This window comes from Cheilinus undulatus, linkage group 3 (genome assembly GCF_018320785.1).
Source record: "Cheilinus undulatus linkage group 3, ASM1832078v1, whole genome shotgun sequence".
Taxonomy (NCBI): Eukaryota; Metazoa; Chordata; class Actinopteri; order Labriformes; family Labridae; genus Cheilinus; species Cheilinus undulatus.
Window position 1 is genome coordinate 54,588,938 of NC_054867.1, and position 24,838 is coordinate 54,613,775.

At 41.7% G+C, this 24,838-nt stretch overlaps 1 protein-coding gene across 2 annotated transcripts in view; it reads left to right on the plus strand.

Moving 5' to 3' along the window:
* The first annotated feature begins 10,315 nt into the window (after nt 1–10,315).
* Nucleotides 10,316–24,838, plus strand: part of LOC121507436 (beta-1,4 N-acetylgalactosaminyltransferase 2-like) — a 20,604-nt gene continuing 6,081 nt past the window's right edge. Inside the window, exons 1-8 of one of the 2 annotated variants that reach the window (XM_041783760.1) lie at nt 10,316–10,332; nt 10,964–10,990; nt 12,858–12,991; nt 13,775–13,921; nt 22,509–22,615; nt 22,978–23,015; nt 23,460–23,526; nt 24,654–24,767. In XM_041783760.1, coding sequence (XP_041639694.1) covers nt 12,858–12,991; nt 13,775–13,921; nt 22,509–22,615; nt 22,978–23,015; nt 23,460–23,526; nt 24,654–24,767 — 607 coding nt within the window. In that variant the 5' untranslated portion in view covers nt 10,316–10,332; nt 10,964–10,990. The remainder of the gene's footprint in view (nt 10,333–10,963; nt 10,991–12,857; nt 12,992–13,774; nt 13,922–22,508; nt 22,616–22,977; nt 23,016–23,459; nt 23,527–24,653; nt 24,768–24,838) is intronic. The other variant, XM_041783761.1, reaches the window with a different exon arrangement.

Genomic DNA, 24,838 nt, shown 5'->3' on the forward strand with positions numbered 1-24,838 from the left:
CTGGGATTTCATGGAGGCCACCAGGACACTGTTCAAGGCACTGGGCACTAGAGGGTATAGTCGCACCTTTAGGAGGGCAGCCCTGAAGACCTGTCAACAAACCAGGCCCAGTTTGGTCTCCACAGCAATCCCTGTTTTCATCACATGCTCCAGACCTGCAGTGAAATTAAGGTGATCATAAACAACTTCAACAACATAATTGGCAATTCAATCATCCTGGAGGACCACAGAATCATTGCAGCTGAGAAGAAAAAGAAGAATCTGCAGGATGACCTGCTGCATGCCAAGGGGAAGCCTCTGGTGACCCCAAAACCTAGAGGTCAGAGGGGATTTTATAAGCAGAAGACCTGGATCTGCAGCAAAGGTAAGAATAATGTGTTTAAAAGCATGGCCTAGGTAACCTGACCCCGCCAGATGGATTTGTTTCACACATCCATCATGAAAACCTTCTATATACAGCGTTCGGGAAAGGGCAGAGCCTTTGAAAAAAACTCAGTGGGTGACTGGATGAAGGTTCTGTCTGTCACATCTTTACGGGCCAATCAGAGCAACAAAACATGTGACGTAGCCGCTACCAAGCACTAAACTCCATAGAGAACTGCACAACGTGAACCATGGCGACTATAGACATGCAAGTACATGACTTTTGTTGTTTCTTAAAAGAAAACAACTCACTGCAGTTCTTTGTTTTTCTTTTAACAAAGAAATGTTGTCAAGTTCTGATAAAACTGGCGCTTTAGCAGCATCCACGCTAATGTCTTCTGCCATAATTTCACCGGCCTCTTGTTGCTGCTTGTTTACGTCACAACTCCGCCTGTCACTTTCTAACCGGGCCCAAACAGTTCAGACGGGAGCTTTGCAAGATGGATTTGCCAGTGAGAAACATGGAAATGGGCGTGTCCATGTGCTTTGAGAGGTTATGGCCTGGGGGGATCCTCACCAAAAATTGTATTTATTTAATCTCGTGTTCTACCTGTGGTGCACAGTATGTCGGGGAAACCAGAAACACATTGCTGTTACAGTTCACCTAACATCGAAATAATATTTTGCGACGCAAGGGGCTGCATACTCCTGAGCGTCGGTGCGAGCCAAGGTCATCCAATGCAACCCACGGTGGACGACCACGCAGAGAATCAGGGCTGAAAGACTCTGGTGTGCCAAATTGCACACAAGGATCCCTGGGGTCTTGAACTGGGCTTAGACCTGTCTCAGGGGACAGTGATGGCCAGTGCATGGATCCTGGCGCTGCTTCGTGGCCATTATTTTGGCGTTCCTACCCTAACCCTAACCCAGTGCTGATCCATGGCAGAGCAAAGGAAGAGGCCTGAAATCTTGCAGCCTAAACAGACCGCTGAATTAGGAGGATGTGAGCCATGATTAGGATGCATGTCAGGTGTGAATCATTGCACTCAAGATCAACAAAAATAACTCGCCAGCTTCGTTTCTTCATTTTTTTAACATATTGCAAAACCAGTGAACCCCGTTACCTTGGTCTTGTATGTTGTGAATACTTTGTGTTTATCTTGGAACTCCATGGCTCAAATACAGTTGACTCTGATTTCTTCATAAAACAACCATTAACAATAAATACGTCTCACTTTCTTTATTACCTCCGCCAAGGAGGTTATGTAATCAGGTGGGTTTGTTTGTTTGTTTCAGATTTTGATGAAATTTTCAGGAAATGTCAGAAATGTCATAAGGAAGAACTGATTAGATTTTGGGACTGATCCGGATCACCGTCTGGATCCAGGAATTTTTTAAAGGATTCTTTACTATTGCGAGATAGGGCTAATGGCGAAGATCTGTGCTGTTACCACTTTACACCGATGGCTGTCATGAGTTACTTCAACCCAAGCAGCATTTTTGGGTGTGTTTCTATTCAAAGTTTTGAAGTTTATAGAGTTTGAAAGACGCACACCCGGTCAAGGAGACATGTCGGGGTGTAACAGAGAGAAAGACAGCGAATTATAGAGAGAATACTCACAATGCTGGGAGGAATAGAGGAATATTCACCCTCTGCCATGACTTCCAGTCGTCCAGTGAGACCATGGGTGAGACTGTCAGTGCATCTGTTGGCACCAGCAGGCAACGCTTCCACCATGACAGTCCACCCGTAATGAAGCCAATGCTTTGCCCTCACTGTACTTCCACCCCACATCGACGAATGCCATGGTGGGGGGCACATAGGGGCGGATCCAGAAATTTTTAAAAGGATTCTTCACTATTCGGAGATAGAGCTAATGGCGGAGGTCTGTGCTCTCCCAGTGCTTTTCTAGTTATCATTGTCTTTCAAATCGGGCGTCTCTTAATGCATTGCACCAGTCCCCTAAACACCACAGTGGGGTAAAAAAGGCACTCAGCAAACAGACATAAGGGTCTGCACATTAATATAACTCAGTATGCATGATCATGCTGTTTTATGTTTATTGCTAGTTTTCTTAAACCTTTGAAGCATTTATCTAAAAACTTAAAAAGTCAGATATTTATAATAAAAAAATAAATGTCCACATGATTTCTGGAACTCTGTTATAAAGCATATTTGTAGCTGCTGAAGCTGAGTAGTGTGATATTTTCCCATTTCGATCCCCTGCCATTCATAAGGACTAAGGCTGAATCCCAATTCTCCCCTAACCCTCAATCTTACCCTCAAGCTCAACACTCAGTCTTAACTCGCCCCTCTAAACCAAGTGTAAGGGCCATCTCGTAACTTAGAAATGGGACACCCCTTAAAAGCAGTTACCATTTCAGACTGTAGAGGGCAGTAAAGTACCAATACTGCATAGTCTGTTGATTAAGAAGAAGAAGAAGAAGAAGACCAAGACAGCACGGTTACCAGCTTATGATCGTAAAAATAAAAGTAAATGTTGCACTACAAAAAGGTAAATAATCCATAAAATAACATTAAACTAAGATACTTGAGTGGTTTTCATATATTTTTTTAAATCTCTATTAAAAATGAAATTTACATTTATAGCTCGATATCATCCCCCCATCTTTCTTTGAGTGATAACCCTCAATACCAAGGAAGCTCCAGGAACAGCTCAAAACTGAGGGACATAAAGCCCTCAAACTCGCCCCTCAACTCAGCCCTTGGGAGAATTGGGACAGCCCTCGCACTTCGTGGGAACACACATTTTGATACCTAGGGTTAAGATTGAGGGTTAAGGGGAGAATTGGGCTTCTGCCTAAGCCCACATCAGCTCTTTGTCCCATCTTGGCCACCCCGGTAAAAATGTTCTAGGCCACTGCTGCAGGGAGGCCCAGCAGCTGCCCCCTGAAATTAAGGACCAACTTATTGATGGCCATGGTAGCCAGGCCAGAGAAGTTTGGGGACCTGTGGAGCCAGGTGGGTCCCTGAGCGTGCCAGTTAGATCGAGGAAATACGTACCCAAGGACCACCCCACAACTGTCATGCAGACCCTTCGGCCCACACCAGAGTAAAGGCCTTTACACACTGAGTCCGTTTATTTCATCTGAATTTTTCGCACATTGAAAAAGAAAATTGAGCTCATGTTGTTATAATCATGTTCGCACACTGACGCCAAAATTTTCATCCGTCATATTTTTTTTGGAACAGGTTCGATTTTATGCTAAATTTGTCATCAGTCCAAGTCACTTTAATGGGTGATTGATGATTCAGAACAGTTCCCACTACTTCCTCCTTGCTCACTCACCCCAGCCCAACCCCTCCTTCTCTCGCACCAAAACCTCGCTGCAAACACCGTAGTTTGCCGGTGTATTATGTGGATATCAGATATGGAAATACAACAGATAAAGACGTAAGTTTGTTGCCTACTCACAGGTCATAACAGAGGCTGAATTTTAAAGTTACCCTTCATCTCTCCAACTTGGCTCAGTGCTATGATGCATGAATGGGTGCTAACAGGATGGATCCAGCAGGATTTTTAAGGAGTGAAATAGGTCATTTCCACCAAGTGGTCCGGCTCAGTTCGGTGTGGAATGGCACACATTTTTTTGTGTTTCCATAGAGCAAAAGTCAGAAAAAAATGACCCATACCGTCCCACTTTTCGGCACCCTTCCGTAGGGGTACCAATCTTGCCTATCCGTACCAAAAAGGTGGAGCTACACACGACAACAGAGGGTTACACTGATGCCAAGTCAGCACGCAACACAGCTGCTCATCTGCTCGTCTCCGGGCTTCAAAACACGGAAGTCTGCTCTGTGAGGAGTGGGTGAAAACGGGAGAAAAATGGACTGATGTCTGCTTAAAGTGGGAGTATTTTGCCTCTTTTCAAGGCGTTACACCATCTCTCTGATACCCACGTAGTAACTTCACGTGGTTTACAGCTCAAAAAACTCCTCATGTTTCTCACACTGACTCCTGAAAAAAACCCTTATTTTAACCTCCGTCTGAAACGCTTCGTTTTCACTGCTGTCTCTTTGACCCCCCCATGGACCTGCTCTCCTCTGATTAGCCGATTTTCCGGAGGCTGGCCGGCGGCAGGACTCCTTTGTGCCCGCCCCCTCCAATTTGGCTATGTTTACGTAATTGTAAACTTTGAATTAACCGGTCCGACTGAGTAAAATGTGGCGAATTTTGATACACGTCCGTAGGTGTTAGACCCGGAGTCTGATCCTGATAGTTTGGAGAGAGAGGGGGAAGAAAACCAGCAGCAGGGAAGGATAGAGCAGGACGTATCTGTTTGGTAAGTGTTTAATTACTGTGTTACTAAATGGCTAAATGGCTAAAAGGCTTTGTTTGGGCGGTCTGTTCCGCTTTGCTGGCAGCACGGACGAACCAGTCAGGAGATCCAATTGCAATGACCTCATCAGTTCGCTCCATCAAAATCTCGTCTCGGGAAGATCTCAGAGAGATTCCCAACGAACCGTTTTCATCAGTTTACACTCTAATTCCAAGATTTCTGCCACATACGTTTATCTTGCGGTTTGAAAATCAGCAGACGTGAAGTGTGGACACCCAACATTGTGACTTTATATTTATGTTTTAAATATCGGAAAAGAATAATACCCCCTCTTTAAGGAACTGGGGAGTTAGGGCAGCAAACAGGAAGTTGACCTGCTGCAGTAAAAGCGTTTTCAAATGTGGGTTACACAAGCAGCAGGCCGGTGCAATAACGGCGGAAGACATTAGCGTGGATGATGCTAAAGCGCCAGCTTTATCAGAACTTGACGACATTTCTTCATTAAAAGAAGAACAAAGAACAGCAGTGAGTTGTTTTCTTTTCAAAAACCACAAAAGTCGAGCACTGACATGCCTACAGTCGCCATGGTTCGCAGTTCTCTATGGAGTTTAGTCCTCGGTCACGGCTACGTCACGTGTTTTGCTGCTCTGATTGGCCCGTAAAGATGTGACAGACAGAACATTCATCCAATCACCCTCCGAGTTTTTTTTCAAAGGCTCTGCCCTTTCCCGAATGCTGTATATCAAAGGTTTCCCAGATGGATGTGTGAAACACAACCATCTGACGTGCCAGGTTATTAAAAATGGAGTAAACCACCAAATTTTGACCCAGGGGGCATAAATGAGATGAAATATGGTGTTTAGTCCTTATGAATATAGTTAACACACAGGAAAGTGTTTCACAAGACTGACTCACTCCTGCTTTGATCTTGATTAAAATCATTTCTTTATTCTGACTAACATGGTCTAACTTCACCCTCAATGAGATTTGTAGCATAAGACCAGTTTGGCCAGTTTGTAGCAGCTTATTAAAGAAAAGAATTCAGGTATGTCAACAGATCCCCACCTATCTCTGGAATGATTCCCGTTTATCAGCACCTCTGTTTGCTCTCCATAACATGAACACAGAGAGTGAATGTGATCGTCTTTTCATTTGATATTGTTGACTACGCAGCTTTTTAACCCTTTAAAGCCTGAAAACACAAATTGTAGCCAGAAAATTCTCATTTTTTGGAGCTAAAAAGTTTATTTCACTTTTGAATGAAATTTTAAAAAATCAAAATTTCCATAAAATTAAACATATATATTTGTATCTCATTTGACACATTAGGTGTTTTTGGTAACCGTTAATCAACGGTTTGAGGGCATTTTTTTCATTTGTCAGATTGTCATTATAAGTTTTTTAGTCATTTATGATCATATTGATTAGATAGAGGGGTCATGAAAGTATGCATCAAATATGACAAAACAGGCTTTAAGGGGTTAAAATTAAACCCATTTTAAGTTTTCACATATCTTCAGAAAAAAAGACTTTTTGGCTCTGAAACGTCCCTGATTCTTAACTGAGAATTAAAGTTTTAAATGACTGGCTGATGGCTGAAACAGTTGAGAAGTGCTGGTCCATCCGAAAATCTGCAGATCACATGGACCGAATGCTTGAGCCAAGAACAGATGAGTAAAAACTTTCTAGTCCATTCAAAGCAACAAAACAAACACCAGCACTCGATTCAAATGGAGCGTCAGCTGAAGCTGTCAACGATAGCTCGGACGAGGCCGGGTCTCTGAGAAGATGGTTTAATCAGCAGGAAATGAGACCCAGAAGAAGCCTGACCCACGATGACTCCAGAGACACAGCCTTCACACAAACTGCACTGCATCACAGCAGGGGCTGGATTCTGGATTCAGGACTAACCTGAGGGTCTTACAGGGACACCTTTTTAACCAGAAACTGTCAACCTTGTTTCAATAAAATATGAAAATAAAACTTTGCACTGATGATAAACGATTTTGGCATTTAAAAAGTTAAAAAAGATAAGTTTAAAGGCTCACAATCTGAGAAAAGTACATTTATTAGTTCAAAAGATCAAAACATGAAATTTAAAAATCATGGTCTTTAAAGGCAAATATATTAGAAAAAAAAGTCAAAATCATGAGTTTAAAAGGTCAAAATATGATTCAAAATTTTTAATTGTGAGTCTAAAAGGCCAAACTATTGGATTATGAAGTCAAAGTTTGGAGATGGAAATATGAGGTAAAATCCAAAATAATTGGTTAAAAAGGTCAAAATATCACTTAAAAATTAGAATTATGACTCTTAAAGCTCGAAATATTAGATGAGAAGTCAAAATTATGAGTTGAAATCCTCAAAGTATGAAATTAAAAGTCAAAATCCTAAGTTTGAGTCCTAATTGTGAGATGCTAAATTGAAAATGTGAAATTGAAACAAATTAATTTCTTTTCCCACATTCCTGACTTCTTGTCTAAATATTTTTCTCCTTACATTTTCAGATATTGTGACTTAACAAGGATATCTTAAATCATCAGGATAAGTTCACATTTTTATACTTGAGGAGATCTGCAGACCTCAGACTGACGGGCCAGTTAGAACAGAAATATGAGATCATCCTGGATTTAACTGTTCCAACTGTTCCTGTTTAAGTCATACCTCCAGATTAAAATGAGCTTCAGAAATGTTTTTTTTTTCCTAGTTTGATACATAAACCTCAAAACATGTTTTAGTGGCATTTACATTTTTACCAAAACAATGGCTGTTTTTGATTTCGCCTACTGTACTAGCAGTGCGTACTGATTTGCCCAAAATGTAGTATGCAGTATGCAAACAAATGCGAAAGTTGCAGTATGCCAAAAATACCTGGATGACTTACTGATTCAGGAAAATTTCACAGTATGCATCGGACCAGTCTGCTTCCCCTACTGTTACCCACAATGGAAAGCACCAGGTCAGAGTTCATAATAGCGGAGAGCGGTGGAAATTTCACCAGAGCGGCTGACGGTTACAAAAAGTGCCATTACCTTTTATCTTTACCTTTTTAACATGTACTTTAGCGAAATAAGTTGTAATAAAGTCACTGTTGTTTTTGTTTGACTGTTACGGCTCATAATGGCCGGAAAGGTGCTGTCAAGTGTGTCTTTCACTGCACTATACATGCTAAGCTAAAAACAATGGCTATAAAAATCCTGAAAAATCAAATAAAAACACTTCCCTGATTTTTTCTGTACGTAAATGGATGGAAAACACAGTAGCGTCGTTTGTAATTGACCAGGCTTTGACGTACTTCTGTATACCGGAAACCAGCTAAAAGAATACGACACAGTAACGTCTGACTGGCAGTCATACCGCATACTACTGTCAAACGCAGTACGCAGTGCACAATACATTCTGCATACTGCGTTTGGCAGGGGTATGCAGTGGGCCAATTCAAAAACGGCCAATAATTAGTGCTTTGTTTAGTCTCCTCATAGCATTTAATTTAAACTTTAACTTAAGATTTTAAAAAATGCAGTTTCAAAATCAAATGTATGATTATGTACAGATAAATTTATTGTTCCATATCAAATACACATCATGTATTATAGACATGTATATTTTCCTAAAATAAAACATGATTATACACTTTAAACCCCAACAGGTTTAAAATGTAGAGGTTAATAAACTTCAAGTTTTAAGAACTTGAAAGTTTGGATTTTATGCTATTTTTACCACGTATTTTGTTGATTTGACTTAAAATGTTCAGTTTTCAATCCATGGAAACAAGTTAACAGAACTTAAAAACATTAAGTACGAAACCACACAAGTTTATGTTAACAACAGTTTCTGGGGTTGCTGTTTTTAAGTACACACCAGTCATAATGGTTGTCTTAGTAATACTCGAAAACGACTCAAAACTTCAAACCTTGGAGGCAACAGATACAGCCGCAATTACATTGAGTACACCTTACTTAAGTCACATACGTCTTATATTGAACAGCAATTTCTTGCCCTCTCTATTTAAACACACTGCAATGTTAATATTACATTGAAAAATAATAATAAAAAGCATATATAATTTAAAAAAAACATTAAGATTTTACATAAAATGAAGACTGCAACATTAAGTTGATTGACTAGTTGCTAGCTAAAAATTAATCGTTTTGAGACCGTTTAAGAAAAAATGTCAAAATTCTCTGATTCTAGCCTCTCATATGTTAATAGATTCTGTTTTTATTCAACCTGTATGATTTAACTACATATTTGAAGGTCTTTAGGCTCTGGGAGATGGACATTTTTCACCATTTTCTATTTTGTGGACCAAACAACTAATCGATTGATCTAAATCATAAATAATTCAACAGAGTAATCAATAATGAAAAAACAGTGAATAATCAAACTAAATCATCTTTGCGAATCCTGTACTTACCATGTCCAGACCAGTCCGTTTGTGCCTGGGCTGTCAGATCGGGTACATTCTGCATCCCCAGTGCAAGTCCTGCATGGGTCCTGCACGCTAGCATCTGTAATGGGATTTTAGCTCCTTTGTCTCCCACCTCTTTCCTCCAACACCGCCCACTGTTCTCTTTTCTATGGAGCCTATCCTCTCACAGACATGGGAAAACGATAGGGCTAGGACGATGTCAACACCTGAATAGGTGTTAAACCTGGAGCCCATGACTGAAAAGGTCCTTTTGTATTTTAAATTGTGATGTCCAGACTGCCTGGTAACAAAGCCCTGTGCTGGTGTGAATTCTTCCCAGACAGAGGGGTGTCAAACATACCTTAGACGGGGGTGTTCCTCAAGCATAAATGCTTTAGTCTCCCCAGGTTCTCTGTCTTTTGCTGCATACTGACCGCTTGTGTGTGTGCTGATTGACCTTTCTTGCAAGAAATAAAAGCTTTCTCTGCCGGCAGAAGTTCATATTTCATTTGTTCACCAGCAGTAGAGAAAAATTGCAACAACACATCGCACTAACTGCGCGGGCCACATGTCCTTACTGTGCCCCTCTTCCTCTACTTCCTCTACTCTTCCTATACTTCTACTTATTTATTTATTCTCCTGTACAGCACTTTGGTCAACTGTGGTTGTTTTTAAAGTGCTTCACAAATAAAGTTGGATTGGACTGGATTGACATCTCTGATAATGTGTGTTCATGCCACACCTGGACACTAAAGTAGCAGTCATGCAGCAGCTGCCACTCTGCATGGACTACTCCAATCTTGGAGGAATGGTTGACTTCCCGAGCTCCATTAGAAGGCAGCATATGAAGTGAGACAGCAGCTTTAATTCGTCCTGCTTATAGGATAGCATTCCTCCATGTTATTCTTTAATCTCTCTTAACATCACTTAGTCTTTTTCTACCTTACCTCTCTGTTTTCCTTTTGTGTTAACTCTGAAAACCAACTCAGAATCCAAGGCTGTTGGGTAACCGCTCCAACACTCACATACAGAGTTAAAAAACCGCCTTGTGGAGCAGGTGACTGCACACGTAAACAGTTAACTTCACCAGAATGTTTGTTCTAAAAGGCTTGGCAACCAATCAAGCAATGCATGACTGCCAATGATGGTAAAACACACTCTCTTCCACTGTATGTTCACAGGAAAAAAATAAAAGAAAAAAACTCCAGTTCCTGCTTCTTTTCTTTTCGGCTACAACATGGAAGACCACAAAATAAGTACTATTTTCACTTTGATTTTGTTTATAGTTTTGAAGCAGCATTTTGAAGCAGGTCCGCATTTTTATGCTTCTGTCCATCCACTCTTTTCATTATATCCATATCTTCTAAGGCTCTTATTAAATAGACAGTCTCGGCTCGAGTCCAACGCTTGCTTCGGGCAGCCATATTGGAATATGTGCCCGTAAGCACGGAATATGTGCGTCATTGCGACAGGACAAGGGAACGAGCATGCACAGAACGACCGGGATTAATTTAAAGTGGAATGAACGTATACATGATCGAGGAATTATTCAATTTGGATTTAAATCAGAATACACCAGCCACCTACTTCAGATTTAAGTTTAAATCAGAATGGTCATTTTCATTCGGAATTAGGTGTTTACAAGGTCATTTTTAATCTTTTTAAAGAGGATTTAATTTTTATTCTGAATTAAAGGGGAATCAAAGCTCTCATGTAAACGTAGCCAGTGTGTGCTGAAGATGAGAGAGTACAAAGGACTGGCTCATTTAAGACTTCACCTGAATGAGATGTGTCATAGACTCACGGCAGCCCTTCCCTAAAAACCAGTTTAATGACGCTTCACAATGCGTGTCTGATACATTTCTCTCCACTACTTTAATTTCACAGACCGAGGAACTTCTGCTGGAGCAAAGGGTAAGAGATTTTCTACTACTATTGTTTTATATTTCTCATTCTTTAACTGCAGCACTGCATCAAATCAAAGCTAGTTATTCATAACTGTACTTAAACAGCAGTGCAGCACATCTAAACCGGAAAAACAATCAATAAATCATTGAAACGGTTGATATGGGACGTCTGTTTTTCTGCAAACACTGGGTCTCATTCACAGAATGTTTAAAAAAAAAGGAATGTTTCCGTGAAACATCCTGAACCTGAACCATGACTGACAGGAAAGAAATTCAAGAAAAACTGGAAATGAAAAGGGAGACAAGAACATGACTAATAAATATTTAATTTATGAACAAAGAAAATGATATTGAATAAAAACAAGCTCATTTTACTGATAGAAAGAAAAAACTGTTAATTAAGAGGAATATGAAAAAATATGGAAAAAAATGAATTACAAAGAAAGTTTTATCATGAAGTAAAACAAATTCATTTTACTCAGGGGTGGAAAGTAACCAAGTACATTTACTCAAATTACTGTAACTGAGTAGCTTTTTGTGTACTTTTTCTAATTATGGTAGGTTTTAAAATCCCTACTTTTACTGTGTTGTACTGTGTAAGTGTTGTACTTAATGACATTTTTAAAAGCATTGAGTACTAAGTATTAAAATTAACACAACCACTCACTTAACTTTCACACACGACAGTCAGTACATGCACAGAGCAGAGAATGAGTCTGTTTCCTCACACACACCTGCTGCAGTCTACTGTAGCGTAGGTCACACCTGATCATAAATTACCTGGTGAGAGGTTCATAGTTTCTGATGTTATTCCACTTTCAGGACCACTCAGATTTCACTGTGAAAGCCCCTCTGGTATCAAAATCAGCTACTCGGTACTCTGAGTAGATTTACAGAGCAGTATTTTCACTTCTACTCTGTTCAATTTTAACAAGAGTAACAGTACTTTCCTGGAGTACTATAGGCAAGTGCTTTTTCCACCTCTGCTTTCACTGATTAAAAAAGAGTGGGAAAAAAAGAGGGAGACAAGAACAGGGCAAATAAGTATTTAATTGATTGACAAAAAAATAAGTTGAGTGAAAAGTCTCCTTTCGCTGATATCACAGACAAACAGCAGCCAGTGTTTCTAAAATAATGACTGAAAATAAGTCCTGAAAACCCCACACCCTGATCCATCACTGCAAAGTAATTACACCATACCTTTACCTTTGTTCACGCTGCTCTAAGAAAGCAGGTCTTACAGGTGAGCCTGCACAGGTGAGTCTGCATAGGTGAGTCTGTATAGGTGGGTCTGCATAGGTGAGTCTGCATAGGTGATGGAGGTGGGAGGAGCAGCAGCCAGCTGCAACATAAAACCAGAAAGATGGCCTCACACACGGATTCTAATTATTTCCTCTTACTGGTTGTCATCTTTGATATAAACTTTATCTCTGATTCAGACCCAGGTCCTCCTTTAATGGAGTACATAATCCCTGATATGTTGACTGACATGTTATGCTGAATCGGGTGTTTTGTTATGGACTCATCTGTTAAACCAGTTTGGCATGAACACGTCCAGAGGACAGCTCCAGTTCACAGCAGGAAAAGGGAGTTATATAATGTCTGAATGTGTATGAGGAAGTCAGCCACTTATCCAGGAGAGTTATGAAAAAGTTCAACAAGCTTCCTCTGGGAACACAGACAGTTTTTCAATCAATCAATCAACCAATAAGTCAATCAATCAATCAGACTGCTGGTCTGATGGTCTAGACCTGGTCTAGGTCTGATTATATTATAAATACTCTAGAACTGTCCAGGACTACTGTTGTGAGCAGAGTTGTGGTCTCAGTCCTTTGAGTCCGGGTTTAAATGACTTTTTGGCTGTCTTCCCGCAGATGACCTTTAACCTTGACCACTTGAAGGGGGGGCTTTTTGCCGTCATATTGCTGGTGTTGTTTTACCTCGTAATCTTCTACAACAGATCGTCAATCATGGCCGAGGATTTCATCCAACTCTACCAAACACCCAGGTAAGAAAGAGACTCATCATCAGATCCCAAACTGTAAAAGCACTGGTACTGTGAGAGACCAGATCAGATCTGTGGCCCCGGTACTGTGAGGGACCAGATCAGATCTGTGGCCCCGGTACTGTGAGGGACCAGATAAGATCTGTGGCCCCGGTACTGTGAGGGACCAGATCAGATCTGTGGCCCCGGTACTGTGAGGGACCAGATAAGATCTGTGGCCCCGGTACTGTGAGGGACCAGATCAGAGCTGTGGCCCCGGTACTGTGAGGGACCAGATCAGATCTGTGGCCCCGGTACTGTGAGGGACCAGATCAGATCTGTGGCCCCGGTACTGTGAGGGACCAGATCAGAGCTGTGGCCCTGGTACTGTGAGGGACCAGATCAGATCTGTGGCCCTGGTACTGTGAGGGACCAGATAGAATCTGTGGCCCTGGTGCTATCAGGGACCAGATCAGATCTGTGGCCCTGGTACTGTGAGGGACCAGATCAGATCTGTGGCCCCGGTACTGTGAGGGACCAGATCAGATCTGTGGCCCCGGTACTGTGAGGGACCAGATCAGATCTGTGGCCCCGGTACTGTGAGGGACCAGATCAGATCTGTGGCCCTGGTACTGTGAGGGACCAGATCAGAGCTGTGGCCCTGGTACTGTGAGGGACCAGATCAGATCTGTGGCCCCGGTACTGTGAGGGACCAGATCAGATCTGTGGCCCCTGTACTGTGAGGGACCAGATCTCCTCTCAGAGCAGTGAAAAACCTGACCAAAGTCTTAAACCCTTTCCCTACAGGGTGTCTCCATCAAGGTCTGCAGCTGCAACATCTAGTCCATGCACATGTTTTGAACGATCAACAATCTTCAAAGACCGCTTCCCTGAGAAGGAGTACGCTGAGCTGGCAAGCCGCAGAGCCAAAGAGATCCAGAGCTACAAAGCCAGGTAGGGGACAGATCAGTGCATGACAAGACCTTACTGAAGAGGGAAATGGTTGGACACGTCCTTGTCTCTCCAGCCTCTGATCTTTCAGCAGACATGGTCCAATTAAAACCCTCTGAGACCGGTGTTGTTACAGGAAGAGAATCGTGTGATTCAAGGTCAGGCAACTTTTGAACCATAAATTGCTGTGCCCTTCATGGGTGTCTCTCTTCCTCCGTAGCTCCTACTGAATGTTTTACTAGTGAGCCTGCTATTGGCTGACTCTCCGTGGTCTTTACAGATGAAATTTAACCAATAACTCTGACACTGAATTTCTTTTGATCCATTTATGATAAATTTTCCGATCTTCCCTGACGTGAGTGACTAATTCTTTCCGCCATATTGTCTGTTTGTATCCCACAATGCATTGTGACTGGACTGTGACAACCAATGTCCTGTGGTCACGTCATGCTTTGCCAAACAGCGTATGTGTACAGACTTAGAAACTGGAGAAGAGAGCCTGAATGACTGATAATGGAGAGAAAGAGACAGAGAGAGGCCGTGACGGGTCCTTGAGAGTCCCTGCAGACTGGAACTGCTTAAATTAATGACTAATTCACAGAAGGGCAAGCACTTTTTTTTGTTAACGTGTGAATATGTTGAAGACTATCACAGAAAGATTATTACAGAAGTGCTTTACAAAACAATAACAAATTGTACCACGAAGAGGTGAAAACTATCAATTCAGATAAGGGACAAAAACAAAAACGAAAAGCAAAAAAAAAACTAACAAAGAGAAAAGAAAAACAAAGGACAAAGAGGAGAAGAGAGTAGGAGAAGGAGAGTCAAATACTGGGGAAGAACAGCTGGTTTAGTTTTCTGGTATTTAGAGGAGAAGTTTTTATAAGATGTGTGTGCGCTTACTGTGGGTAAGAAGGAGCTGGTGTGTGTTCCAACGGTGCTGTGAGAAGTCAGCATTGATTCGAGGTTTTGTTGTGTGATATTGAGCTGAGACTTTATGAACAGAGTTATACTGCCCATTATGTACGGTTAGGGAGGAGGGAGCGGGGAATCAAAGCAGGAATCTTCTTGGGGAGCAGTTACCATTTATGTGTTCATGAATAATTCTAACAATAATAAAAATGATAGTCTTAATAATAATAATAATCATCGCTGCCATCATCACCATAAAGTAATAATAATAATAATCATGAATAATTTTAACAATAATGATAATAATAATAAAAGCCCTAATAATAAAAATTATCATCACTACCATCATCACCATAGAGTTGCAGTGCAGGCATAGTTCAGCGTTTAACACTGAGCTTCAGCTTTATGATATGTTAACATTTATGATAGGATTCTGCTTTCTTTGTTTGGCCTTCTAACATTCACCATCAGTTTATTTATTTAAATATTCATTTATTTATTTAATTGTTAAATTTATTTATCTATTTATTTATTTTATTTTCTGTATTTTTTCTTTTTATTTATTTATTTATCTATTTATGTATTTACTATTATTTTCTACATTTTTTATTATCATTTATTTATTTATTTTACTTTATTAACCTTTATTTATTCTGCTTTTTTAAATTCATTTATTTATTTTACTTTTTTTTGTTTTTTCATTTATATTTAATGTATTTTAACTCAAACATCTATATACATTTAATGATTTAAAGCTACTAATTGAGCTTTGCCATCACTATCATTCTTTGACTCAGCTGAGGCCTTATGGGCCTTTGGGCGATGATTCACTTTCCCTGCTTATACTTTTATAATAAATATACATTTGAGTGCTATTTAAATGTAAAATACTGTTTCCTTTTAAAACATGCAAATTCATGCCCACAGGTGGGAAGCAAGGCAAGGCTACTTTATTTGTATAGCACATTTCAGCAACAAGGCAATTCAAAGTGCTTCACACAGGTCATTAAAATACATTGACAAAGGGAAAAAGAAACACAATGAAAACATTACTCCACTCACAAGCAGAGCATGTGGGTGGAGTGGAGCGATGAGATTTCCCTCTCCTCGCTCACAGAGCTGTTCCTTGCGCCCGCTCGTCCGCTCAGAGGGGATTCACGCCGCTCCACTAATTATCGCTCCACCTTCCACTCAAGTTTCTACCCGCTCCACTCAAATCACCCACCGCTCACTCAACGAAAACACGGAAGCGCATTGCATTCACTGGATAGGAGAGAAATTAGACACCTTGTTAAAGATCAAGAAAAAAGATACGTCTGTAAATCCTCTCACAGTGGCAATGAAGGCGCTATCGCGGTTAATCTGTTATACCATCTTCTCGGTTCCTCCACATCCTTTCTGAAATACTTGGTATAGTCCATGGTGGAGAGTTGTCGTCCAGTTGCCTGCAGAAAACAGTGTGGGCGTCTGAGCAGCTAATTAGACACAGATGCATTCTGGGTGAGACATGCTTCAGGCGCATGGTGTGAGCGGTACCGGAGCGAAACTGGAGAGGGATGGAGCACAAGATAAGGTGCCGGTCCAGCTTTTTTGAAAAAAACGCTCCGCGCTCTGGCCAAAATCCTTCCGCTCGCGCTCCCCGCTCATTTATGCTCACATGCTCTGGTGGGAGGTCATAGATGATCATGTCAGGACATATTATGCTGGTAAAACAAGCGCAGGTGTGTCTCTCAGATGATCATCAGATGATCCATTAGGGACTGAGACAGACACAAATGAGAAGGAGAAGGACGTAAATCTGTGTATTAACCACCTCTCTCTCATCAGTCTCAGCCACAGAGACTCACACTGCACCTGCTGACAGTCACATGCAAGTTTCACAACTAGATTAACCTTTCTTAATGACACAACAAAAAGACAGAACAAATGAGGACAGCAACGATCATTATCCCTGTCTGATCGGAATGTCTTTAAACTGACTTATAAGCAGAGGTGTCACAAGTATTCACACTCATTTCTCAGGTAGAAGTATCGATACTAGGGTTTAAAAAGACTTTTGTAGAAGTTGAAGTATCAACTCAAGCTTTTTACTCAAGCAAAAGTGTAAAAGTCCTGGTTTCAAAACTACTTAAAGTATAAAAGTAAAAGAAATATAAGGGGGAAAAAATGCCATTAAGGACAAAAGCTTAGGCTGCGCCTCAGGGGCCTATAGTGCACTACCACACCTCCCCAAAAACACATTTTGCCTAAGGCCGTAATGACTATAATGTTACATTAAAATGTTAATTTTGAAAAATTTGGGATGCACCTGTTTCAGCCAGTAGCATTTATGGCCATTGAAAATGAACGCATTTTAGTACAGTAGTAGTGGTAAGAGGAATCTGCTTTTGGTTGTTTCAGTTGGAAGTAGGTTGTTGGCAGTTTTGCTTAGGCTGAACGTGTTAGTTTCACTCTCTCTGCAACAATAGGTGAGGCAGTTGACGCGTGTGGCTCCCTCTATTGATTGCTAAAAGTGTAAACTGCCGGGGCGGAGTTTCACTGTAGTCCAAGCTTTAAGAGAGTTTGAATCTAAATTTGCCAGCAGAACAAGCTCTGATCTTTGAGATAGGAAGGGAGAAGCTACTTGGTAAGAGGAATCTGCTTTTGGTTGTTTCAGTTGGAAGTAGGTTGTTGGCAGTTTTGCTCAGGCTGAACGTGTTAGTTTCACTCTCTCTGCAACAATAGGTGAGGCAGTTGACGCGTGTGGCTCCCTCTATTGATTGCTAAAAGTGTAAACTGCCGGGGCGGAGTTTCACTGTAGTCCAAGCTTTAAGAGAGTTTGAATCTAAATTTGCCAGCAGAACAAGCTCTGATCTTTGAGATAGGAAGGGAGAAGCTACTTGGTAAGAGGAATCTGCTTTTGGTTGTTTCAGTTGGAAGTAGGTTGTTGGCAGTTTTGCTTAGGCTGAACGTGTTAGTTTCACTCTCTCTGCAACAATAGGTGAGGCAGTTGACGCGTGTGGCTCCCTCTATTGATTGCTAAAGTGAAAACAGCCGGGGCGGAGTTTCACTGTAGTCCAAGCTTTAAGAGAGTTTGAATCTAAATTTGCCAGCTGGGGCGGTTAGCGGCTGTGCACAATCAACTCAATTGTGTACATCTGTGGCATATCTCTATATAAGTACACAGACTGCGCTGAAGCGTCAGCGTAAGCGTCAGCCCATTTGTGTGAAGACCACATTGGGTAAAGACCAGCGAGTCTACCTGTGCGAGTCCACCGAGCAAGGCCACCGACAGGCAGCACTGCCTCATAACAGTCTAACGCACCCCAGCAGTCTAACGCAACATGTGCAACCAAAAAATACAAGTCATATATGGGAACAGAAAGAAGCACAATAGTTACAGAAAACGAAACCTGCATAATCTATCCACTTTGCAGAATGCCTCTTTTCCACAACCTTTTATCACAGTTGGCCTCTGGAACTGCCAGTCTGCAGTTAACAAAGCAGAATTCATCAATTCCCTCACTAAACTGTCTAACATTCAGGTCCTAGCCCTGACAGAAACTTGGGTCCGTCCTGAGAACACTGTAACACCAACTGCTCTATCAGTTGATGCAGTGTTCTCTCACACCTCGCTCTTCTGGCCGAGGAGGTGGCACAGGCATTATTCTTTCTCATAGCTGGAACTTCAGCCAGTTCAAACCCTTGGACAATAACACCTCATTTGAATATCATGCAGTACAGGTCACTGCCCCAATAAAGGCTTACATGGTTGTGGTATACCGCCCACCTGGGGGTCACCTGGACAACTTTATTGTGGAACTGGACATGTTACTCTCAGACATCCCTGATGATGGCACACCATTGGTTGTCATGGGTGACATGAACATCCACTTGGATAGAGCCCAGGCTACTGATTTTATTTCACTACTGTCCTCCTTTGACTTGAAACTGGTTCAAACGCCTCCTACACACAAGGCTGGTAATACACTGGATTTGATTCTAACTCGCAATTGCTCCACGGCTAATTTGAGTGTAACACCACTTCACCTCTCTGACCACTACTTCATTCAGTTCTCACTTGGCTTACCTGAACTTCAACAATCTACTACTCAGTTAAGATCATACCGCAGAAACCTTCAGTCACTTGACCCAACACAGCTGTCTGACGAGGTCTCAGCTGCACTAGCCTCATGTAACGAGTCCTTCACACTCACTGTTAACGAGGCCACAGACACATTCTGCTCCTCACTGACCTCCTCTCTGGACAAACTCTGCCCTCTGGTGTCTAAGCCTATTCGTAATACTCCACCTTGTCCCTGGCTCACTGAGGTCATCAGAACCCAAAGGGCAGGGCTCAGAGCGGCAGAGAGAAAATGGCGTAAATCCAAACAAACCACTGACTTGAGTGCTTATCAGCAAAAACTGTCCTGTTTTACCTCTGCTCTAAAATCTGCTAAGAAGGCGTTCTATCAATCAAAGATCTGTGCTGCCACTGATGCACGCAAACTCTTCTCTGCTTTTAACTCGCTCCTCTCTCCTTCAAACCCACAACCCTCCAGTATGTTGACTCCAGACATGTTCGCCTCCTACTTCACTGACAAGGTTTCTGCCATCAGCAACCAATTCTCTGAGCCTGTCCAACTCAGTTTTCTGCCACCAGCTAGTGATGCATCACTTAGCTCATTCTCTCCACTAAGTGAGAGCGAGGTCACCAGGCTTCTGCTTGACTCTAAGCCCACAACCTGTCCCCTCGATCCGATACCATCACATCTCTTGCAGGCGATTGAGCCCACAATCAGCCCTGCTGTGAGTTGTATCATTAACTCCTCTCTGTCCACAGGTGTTTTCCCAGCTGCTTTCAAGCAAGCGCGGGTTACACCACTGCTCAAAAAACCCACTCTCAACCCAGCCCTGGTTGAAAATTACAGGCCGGTCTCACTTCTCCCATTCCTATCAAAAATACTGGAGCGCACAGTCTTCAACCAGCTCTCAGAACACTTGCAGAACAATGATCTACTTGATCAGAATCAGTCTGGCTTTAGGCGGGCCACTCTACTGAAACTGCACTTTTGTCGGTAACGGAATCACTTCGCTTGGCCAGAGCAGCTGGTCAGTCCTCAGTTCTCTTACTGCTGGATCTGTCTGCTGCCTTTGACACAGTAAACCACCAAATCCTCCTCTCCACACTCTCTTCACTTGGTATCTCAGGATCTGCCCTACAGTGGTTTAAGTCCTACCTCACAGGGAGATCTTTTAGAGTATCATGGAAGGGAGGAGTGTCTAAACTGCATGGCTTATCAACAGGGGTGCCTCAAGGGTCTGTGCTTGGTCCCCTACTTTTCTCAATATACACCACCTCACTTGGTGCAATCATCCGCTCCCATGGCTTTTCTTATCACTGCTATGCAGACGACACACAGCTATTCCTGTCCTTTCCACCAGATGACACAACTGTCTCAGCTCGGATCTCATCCTGCCTTGCTGATATTTCTAAATGGATGAGGGAACGTCACCTTCAGCTCAACCTGCCCAAAACTGAGCTCATTATCATCCCAGCCAGTCCCACTATTGGAACCGCAGATCAGTATCCAGCTTGGATCAAATAATCTCTTGCCCACTAAGTCAGCCCGAATCTGGGTGTCATGATTGATGACCAGCTAACCTTCAAGCTCCATGTGGCCTCGATTGCTCAGTCCTGCCGTTTCGCCCTCTACAACATCAAGAGGATCAGACCCTACTTGACAGAGCATGCTACACAACTCCTAGTACAGGCTCTTATAATATCACGATTGACTACTGTAACTCATTACTGGCAGGCCTACCTGCATGCACAGTTATACCTCTGCAGTTGATCCAGAACGCAGCAGCACGCCTGGTCTTCAACCAACCCAAGAGAGCTCATGTCACGCCTCTTTTAATCTCTCTACACTGGCTTCCAGTTGCAGCTCGCATTAAATTCAAAACTCTAATCATTGCTTACAAAGCAGTAACTAAAACTGCTCATGTTTACCTGGAGTCCCTCATCCAGGTCTACACCCTTCTCGCCCACTACGCTCAGCCAGCGAAAGGCGCCTGGTACTTCCAGCACATCATGCTCCTAAGTCACTAGCTCGACTCTTCTCCTCTGTTGTCCCTAAATGGTGGAATGAATTACCCAACTCCATTCGATCTACAGACTCCTGTCTACTTTCAAGAGAAGGCTAAAGACCCAGCTCTTCAGAGAACACTTTGCACTTAGCTAGGCAATTCTCTACTGTTGTCCCCAGTAGTAGATTGAGTCTCAGCCAGACTATTCTCCACTGCTGTCCCCAGTGGTTGAATGAGTTTCCCAACTATAGTTAGCTCGCACTGTCCTGCTCTACTTCTGGGATTTCTTTGCCCAGCTCTTTGGGAATGATCCAGCACTTGGTACTTGGTAAATAGTTGTTGTGAAGCCTAATGAATGGCAATTAGTGATCCCACATTTTCCTTGATGCATTGTTCAAAAAATAACAAAAACAAAAAAAAAAACAAAACAAAAACAAAAAAAAAAAAACAAAAAAAAAAACAAAAAAAAAAAACTACATAAACAACGTATATTTTGGTACTCTGCCTTAAACTCTACACGGCAGCACTTGCGTCCAATTGAACCTGAAGCACTTGATGGCACTTACTGATGTTGTTTCTTCTTGTCTAGATCATTGCTTGTGTTGTTCTTGCTCTCAAATGTACGTCGCTTTGGAGAAAAGCGTCTGCTAAATGACATTGTAATGACATTGTAACAATGCAAACACATTCAAGAACCATATATGTGTACTACCAACCTCCCGGCTGGTGCTTGGTTGGGACATTTTGCTCGAGTTCTCTTGAGTCTCTGCAACGGACATCTCCGCACTAGGCTACATACGTCTGCTATTTCCTTGCTGGAGTGTGACGTGATTTGTGTTGTGCGCAGGTGCGATGGTTCGCGTACAAACCAATAGGGTGTCGAAATGTTATTTTGTTTATACTTCTCATCCAACCACAATCAAATTCACTCTATCCGGATGATGCGATGTATCTGGATAGGTTTTTGGGTTCTTTATTTGTATTTATTTGAACAATGACAAGCCTGAATGAAAACAAGCTGAAATGAAATAGGAGTAACGAGTCTATCTTTAAAATGTGAGGAGGAGAAAGTAGAGATAATTGCTTGAAGATGTAAGGAGTAGAAGTAAAAAGTCAACTGAAAAATAAAGTATAGATACCCAAAAACTCTACTTAAGTAAAGTAATGAAGTATTTGTACTGAGTTACTTGACACCTCTGCTTTTAAGTCAGAATCAAACTGGCACCACTGTTCACTGCTCTTCTCCCATTGATGCACTCTCTCTCAGCTCATGTCACTGATGGATCACGGTTGTTCTCTGACATCAGCTGACCGTTCTTTCGCTGACTGCGATATCTGTGTCATTTTTCATCAACACTCAAAGACACACATCTGTGTGAGTGCTGAAAAATTTCTCCTTTAAGAAAAATATCTAATTTTATCTAAATATCTAATATCCAATCACATGGCAGCACATAGTGGATACATACACCTAGACATGGTAAAGACGACGTGCCAAATGTCACAGCATTCATCAGACAGGGGAAGAATGGCGATTTATTAATGTTATCATTAAAGACAAAAATAGCCCTTAAATACTCTCCCATCATTTCCTCTGTCCTTCCAACAGGACAACGTCAGTATTGTCTGAACTGCTGCTTGCTGCTCCCAACACTCCTCTGCAGTATCCCATCCAAGGCTTTAACGCACGACCTCTGACCCCCACTCTTATACCAGGTAAGCTGCTAACAAAATTCATTTCACAAAAAAATCCAGGATAAAATATCCCAGTGACAACAGAAATTACATCAAGATATCAAGGAGCAAAGATGTGATGAAATGAGGTTAAAACAAATGATAAATATAAGGATAAATGTAGAAACAAAGACAAGGAGGGGAGATTAAGGAAAGGAATAAAGGAAAGATAAAAATAAAGATTAGAAAGAAGGGGTAAAAAAGGGCAAAATTAAATGAGTCAAATAGAACAGGATTTAAATAATAAATAACTTTTTTTCTCTGACTAAAGAGGAGTTTGTATGTCTTTTATTGATTTTATTCTTCTACCTTTAAAGGATCCTGGTTGTTTTTTTTCCTTGCAGGTTTGAGGCTGTTTCCAGAACAAAGAAAGAGCTACAGGGTTTGTTTGATTTTATTTTTTATATGAATTTAAATCAGCATATCTGTTTATACACATCACAGGTATACCTATGACATGTTTGGCCCTTGCCATACTGAAAGGCAGGATTCAATAAATCTGACTTTGAGTTTCAGTGTTTGATGTCCTTAGAAACTGAACCTGCGTATTTAGTATGTCTTGCTCTGTTATTAATGTATTCTGGCCAAACACGTCTGCTCATGGTCCTGGTAATGCAACACTGACACCTGACTGTTCTTTTTCAGATGCTTTCTGACTATTCAGAAAAATATCTAAGGTTAAAATGGCCAAAGCCACTTGTTGCTGTGATGCATGACACTCCTAAATCCATTTTGTGTGTTTTTGAGGTGTTTACATTGACCTGTATGTGATGACTCTACCACTGATATAAATTCACAACGATTGTGATGAGCATGTCGTCTCCAGGTAACCTTACAAGCGTCCAGAGGAGTGCTGACCACTGAAACTCCACCTGCAGATGTTGATGTTTTAGGTAAGGATCCTTACAGTTTTTCATACAAAAGTGATTCAATGCAAGGCATGCAAAATAAAACAGAAAAAGAAACACAAAAGAAAGACGAGAGAATGAAAGTACATATGATCAACATCAAGGTGGGAACTGGGACAATGTCATCATCCTCACACTACGAGATTGGGTACCAGACTAAATAACCACAAAGCCCTCTAACACTAAGCCTAACCAAGGCTGCTGACCAGAAGATGAATAGCATGGAAACAAAGGCTAGGTGCAAAAATCAAGGCAACATGGAGAGAAGTAAGCCCGCTAACTGAGCTACAGAGAGCAATGGTAAAGAAATTCAACAAACCGTCTTTAACTGAGGCACTGGAGACTGCCTAAAGGGATTCCCTAGAGAGCTAGAAGCTAGGAGAGTGAACAGAAGGTTCTCCACAGAGCCATCCAAAGTCTACTCTCAGTGGTAGACAACAACATACCCAGAGCTGAGACTGAGCAATCATGGAAAGACATATAGGAGGTGGAAGCATCACATAATACCAGTGCCCAGTCACCAGAACAAGAGCCAGTTACAATAACAGAGGCAGACATCCAGGAAAGAATGAAGATCTACACAGTACCAGGCCCTGACATGATTCACACCTGCTGGCCAAAGAAGCTAACTGCTTTCCATAAACGCCTGGCATCAGGCCGAAAACTCCTGGGAAGGTTCACCACTGTTCACAGTTTTCTTCATTTGTGGGTAATGGCTCTCAGCGTGGTTGGCTGGAGTCCCAAAGCCTCAGAAATGTCTTTGTAATCCTTTCAGACTGATAGATGTCAGTGACTTTGTTTCTCATCTGTTCTTCTTTAGATGGTTCCTTGGTGTGTTGGAGGTCTTTTAGCCTATTTCACTCTCAGACAGGTTTTAAGGATTTATTCATTCAGCAGGTCTGGCAGTAATCAGGTCTGGGTGTAGATAGTCAAACTGAACTCAGCTTTTTCAAAAATGAACATTCAAGGGATTGATGTAAGTGAGCTGTTGGACAATTTAAAGCATTATTGAAAGAAAAATGAAGAATTTGAAAGAAAATCATATTTGTTGTTGCTAGGCTCAAATGAATGCAAGAGATGTTAGAGGCTAAAATGTTCATCATGTTTTTAAGGTGACAGCCAGGATGTGCTGATTATAGAGTCTAGGAACCTTCATAGCCTCAACTACGTGCTGACTAAAGTGTCCTATCAGAGCACCATCTACCACATTCACACTGGAGACCTGGGTAAGGTTCACACAGTCAGTCAGTCAGTCAGTCACTCACTCACTAACTCACTCACTCACTCACTCACTCAC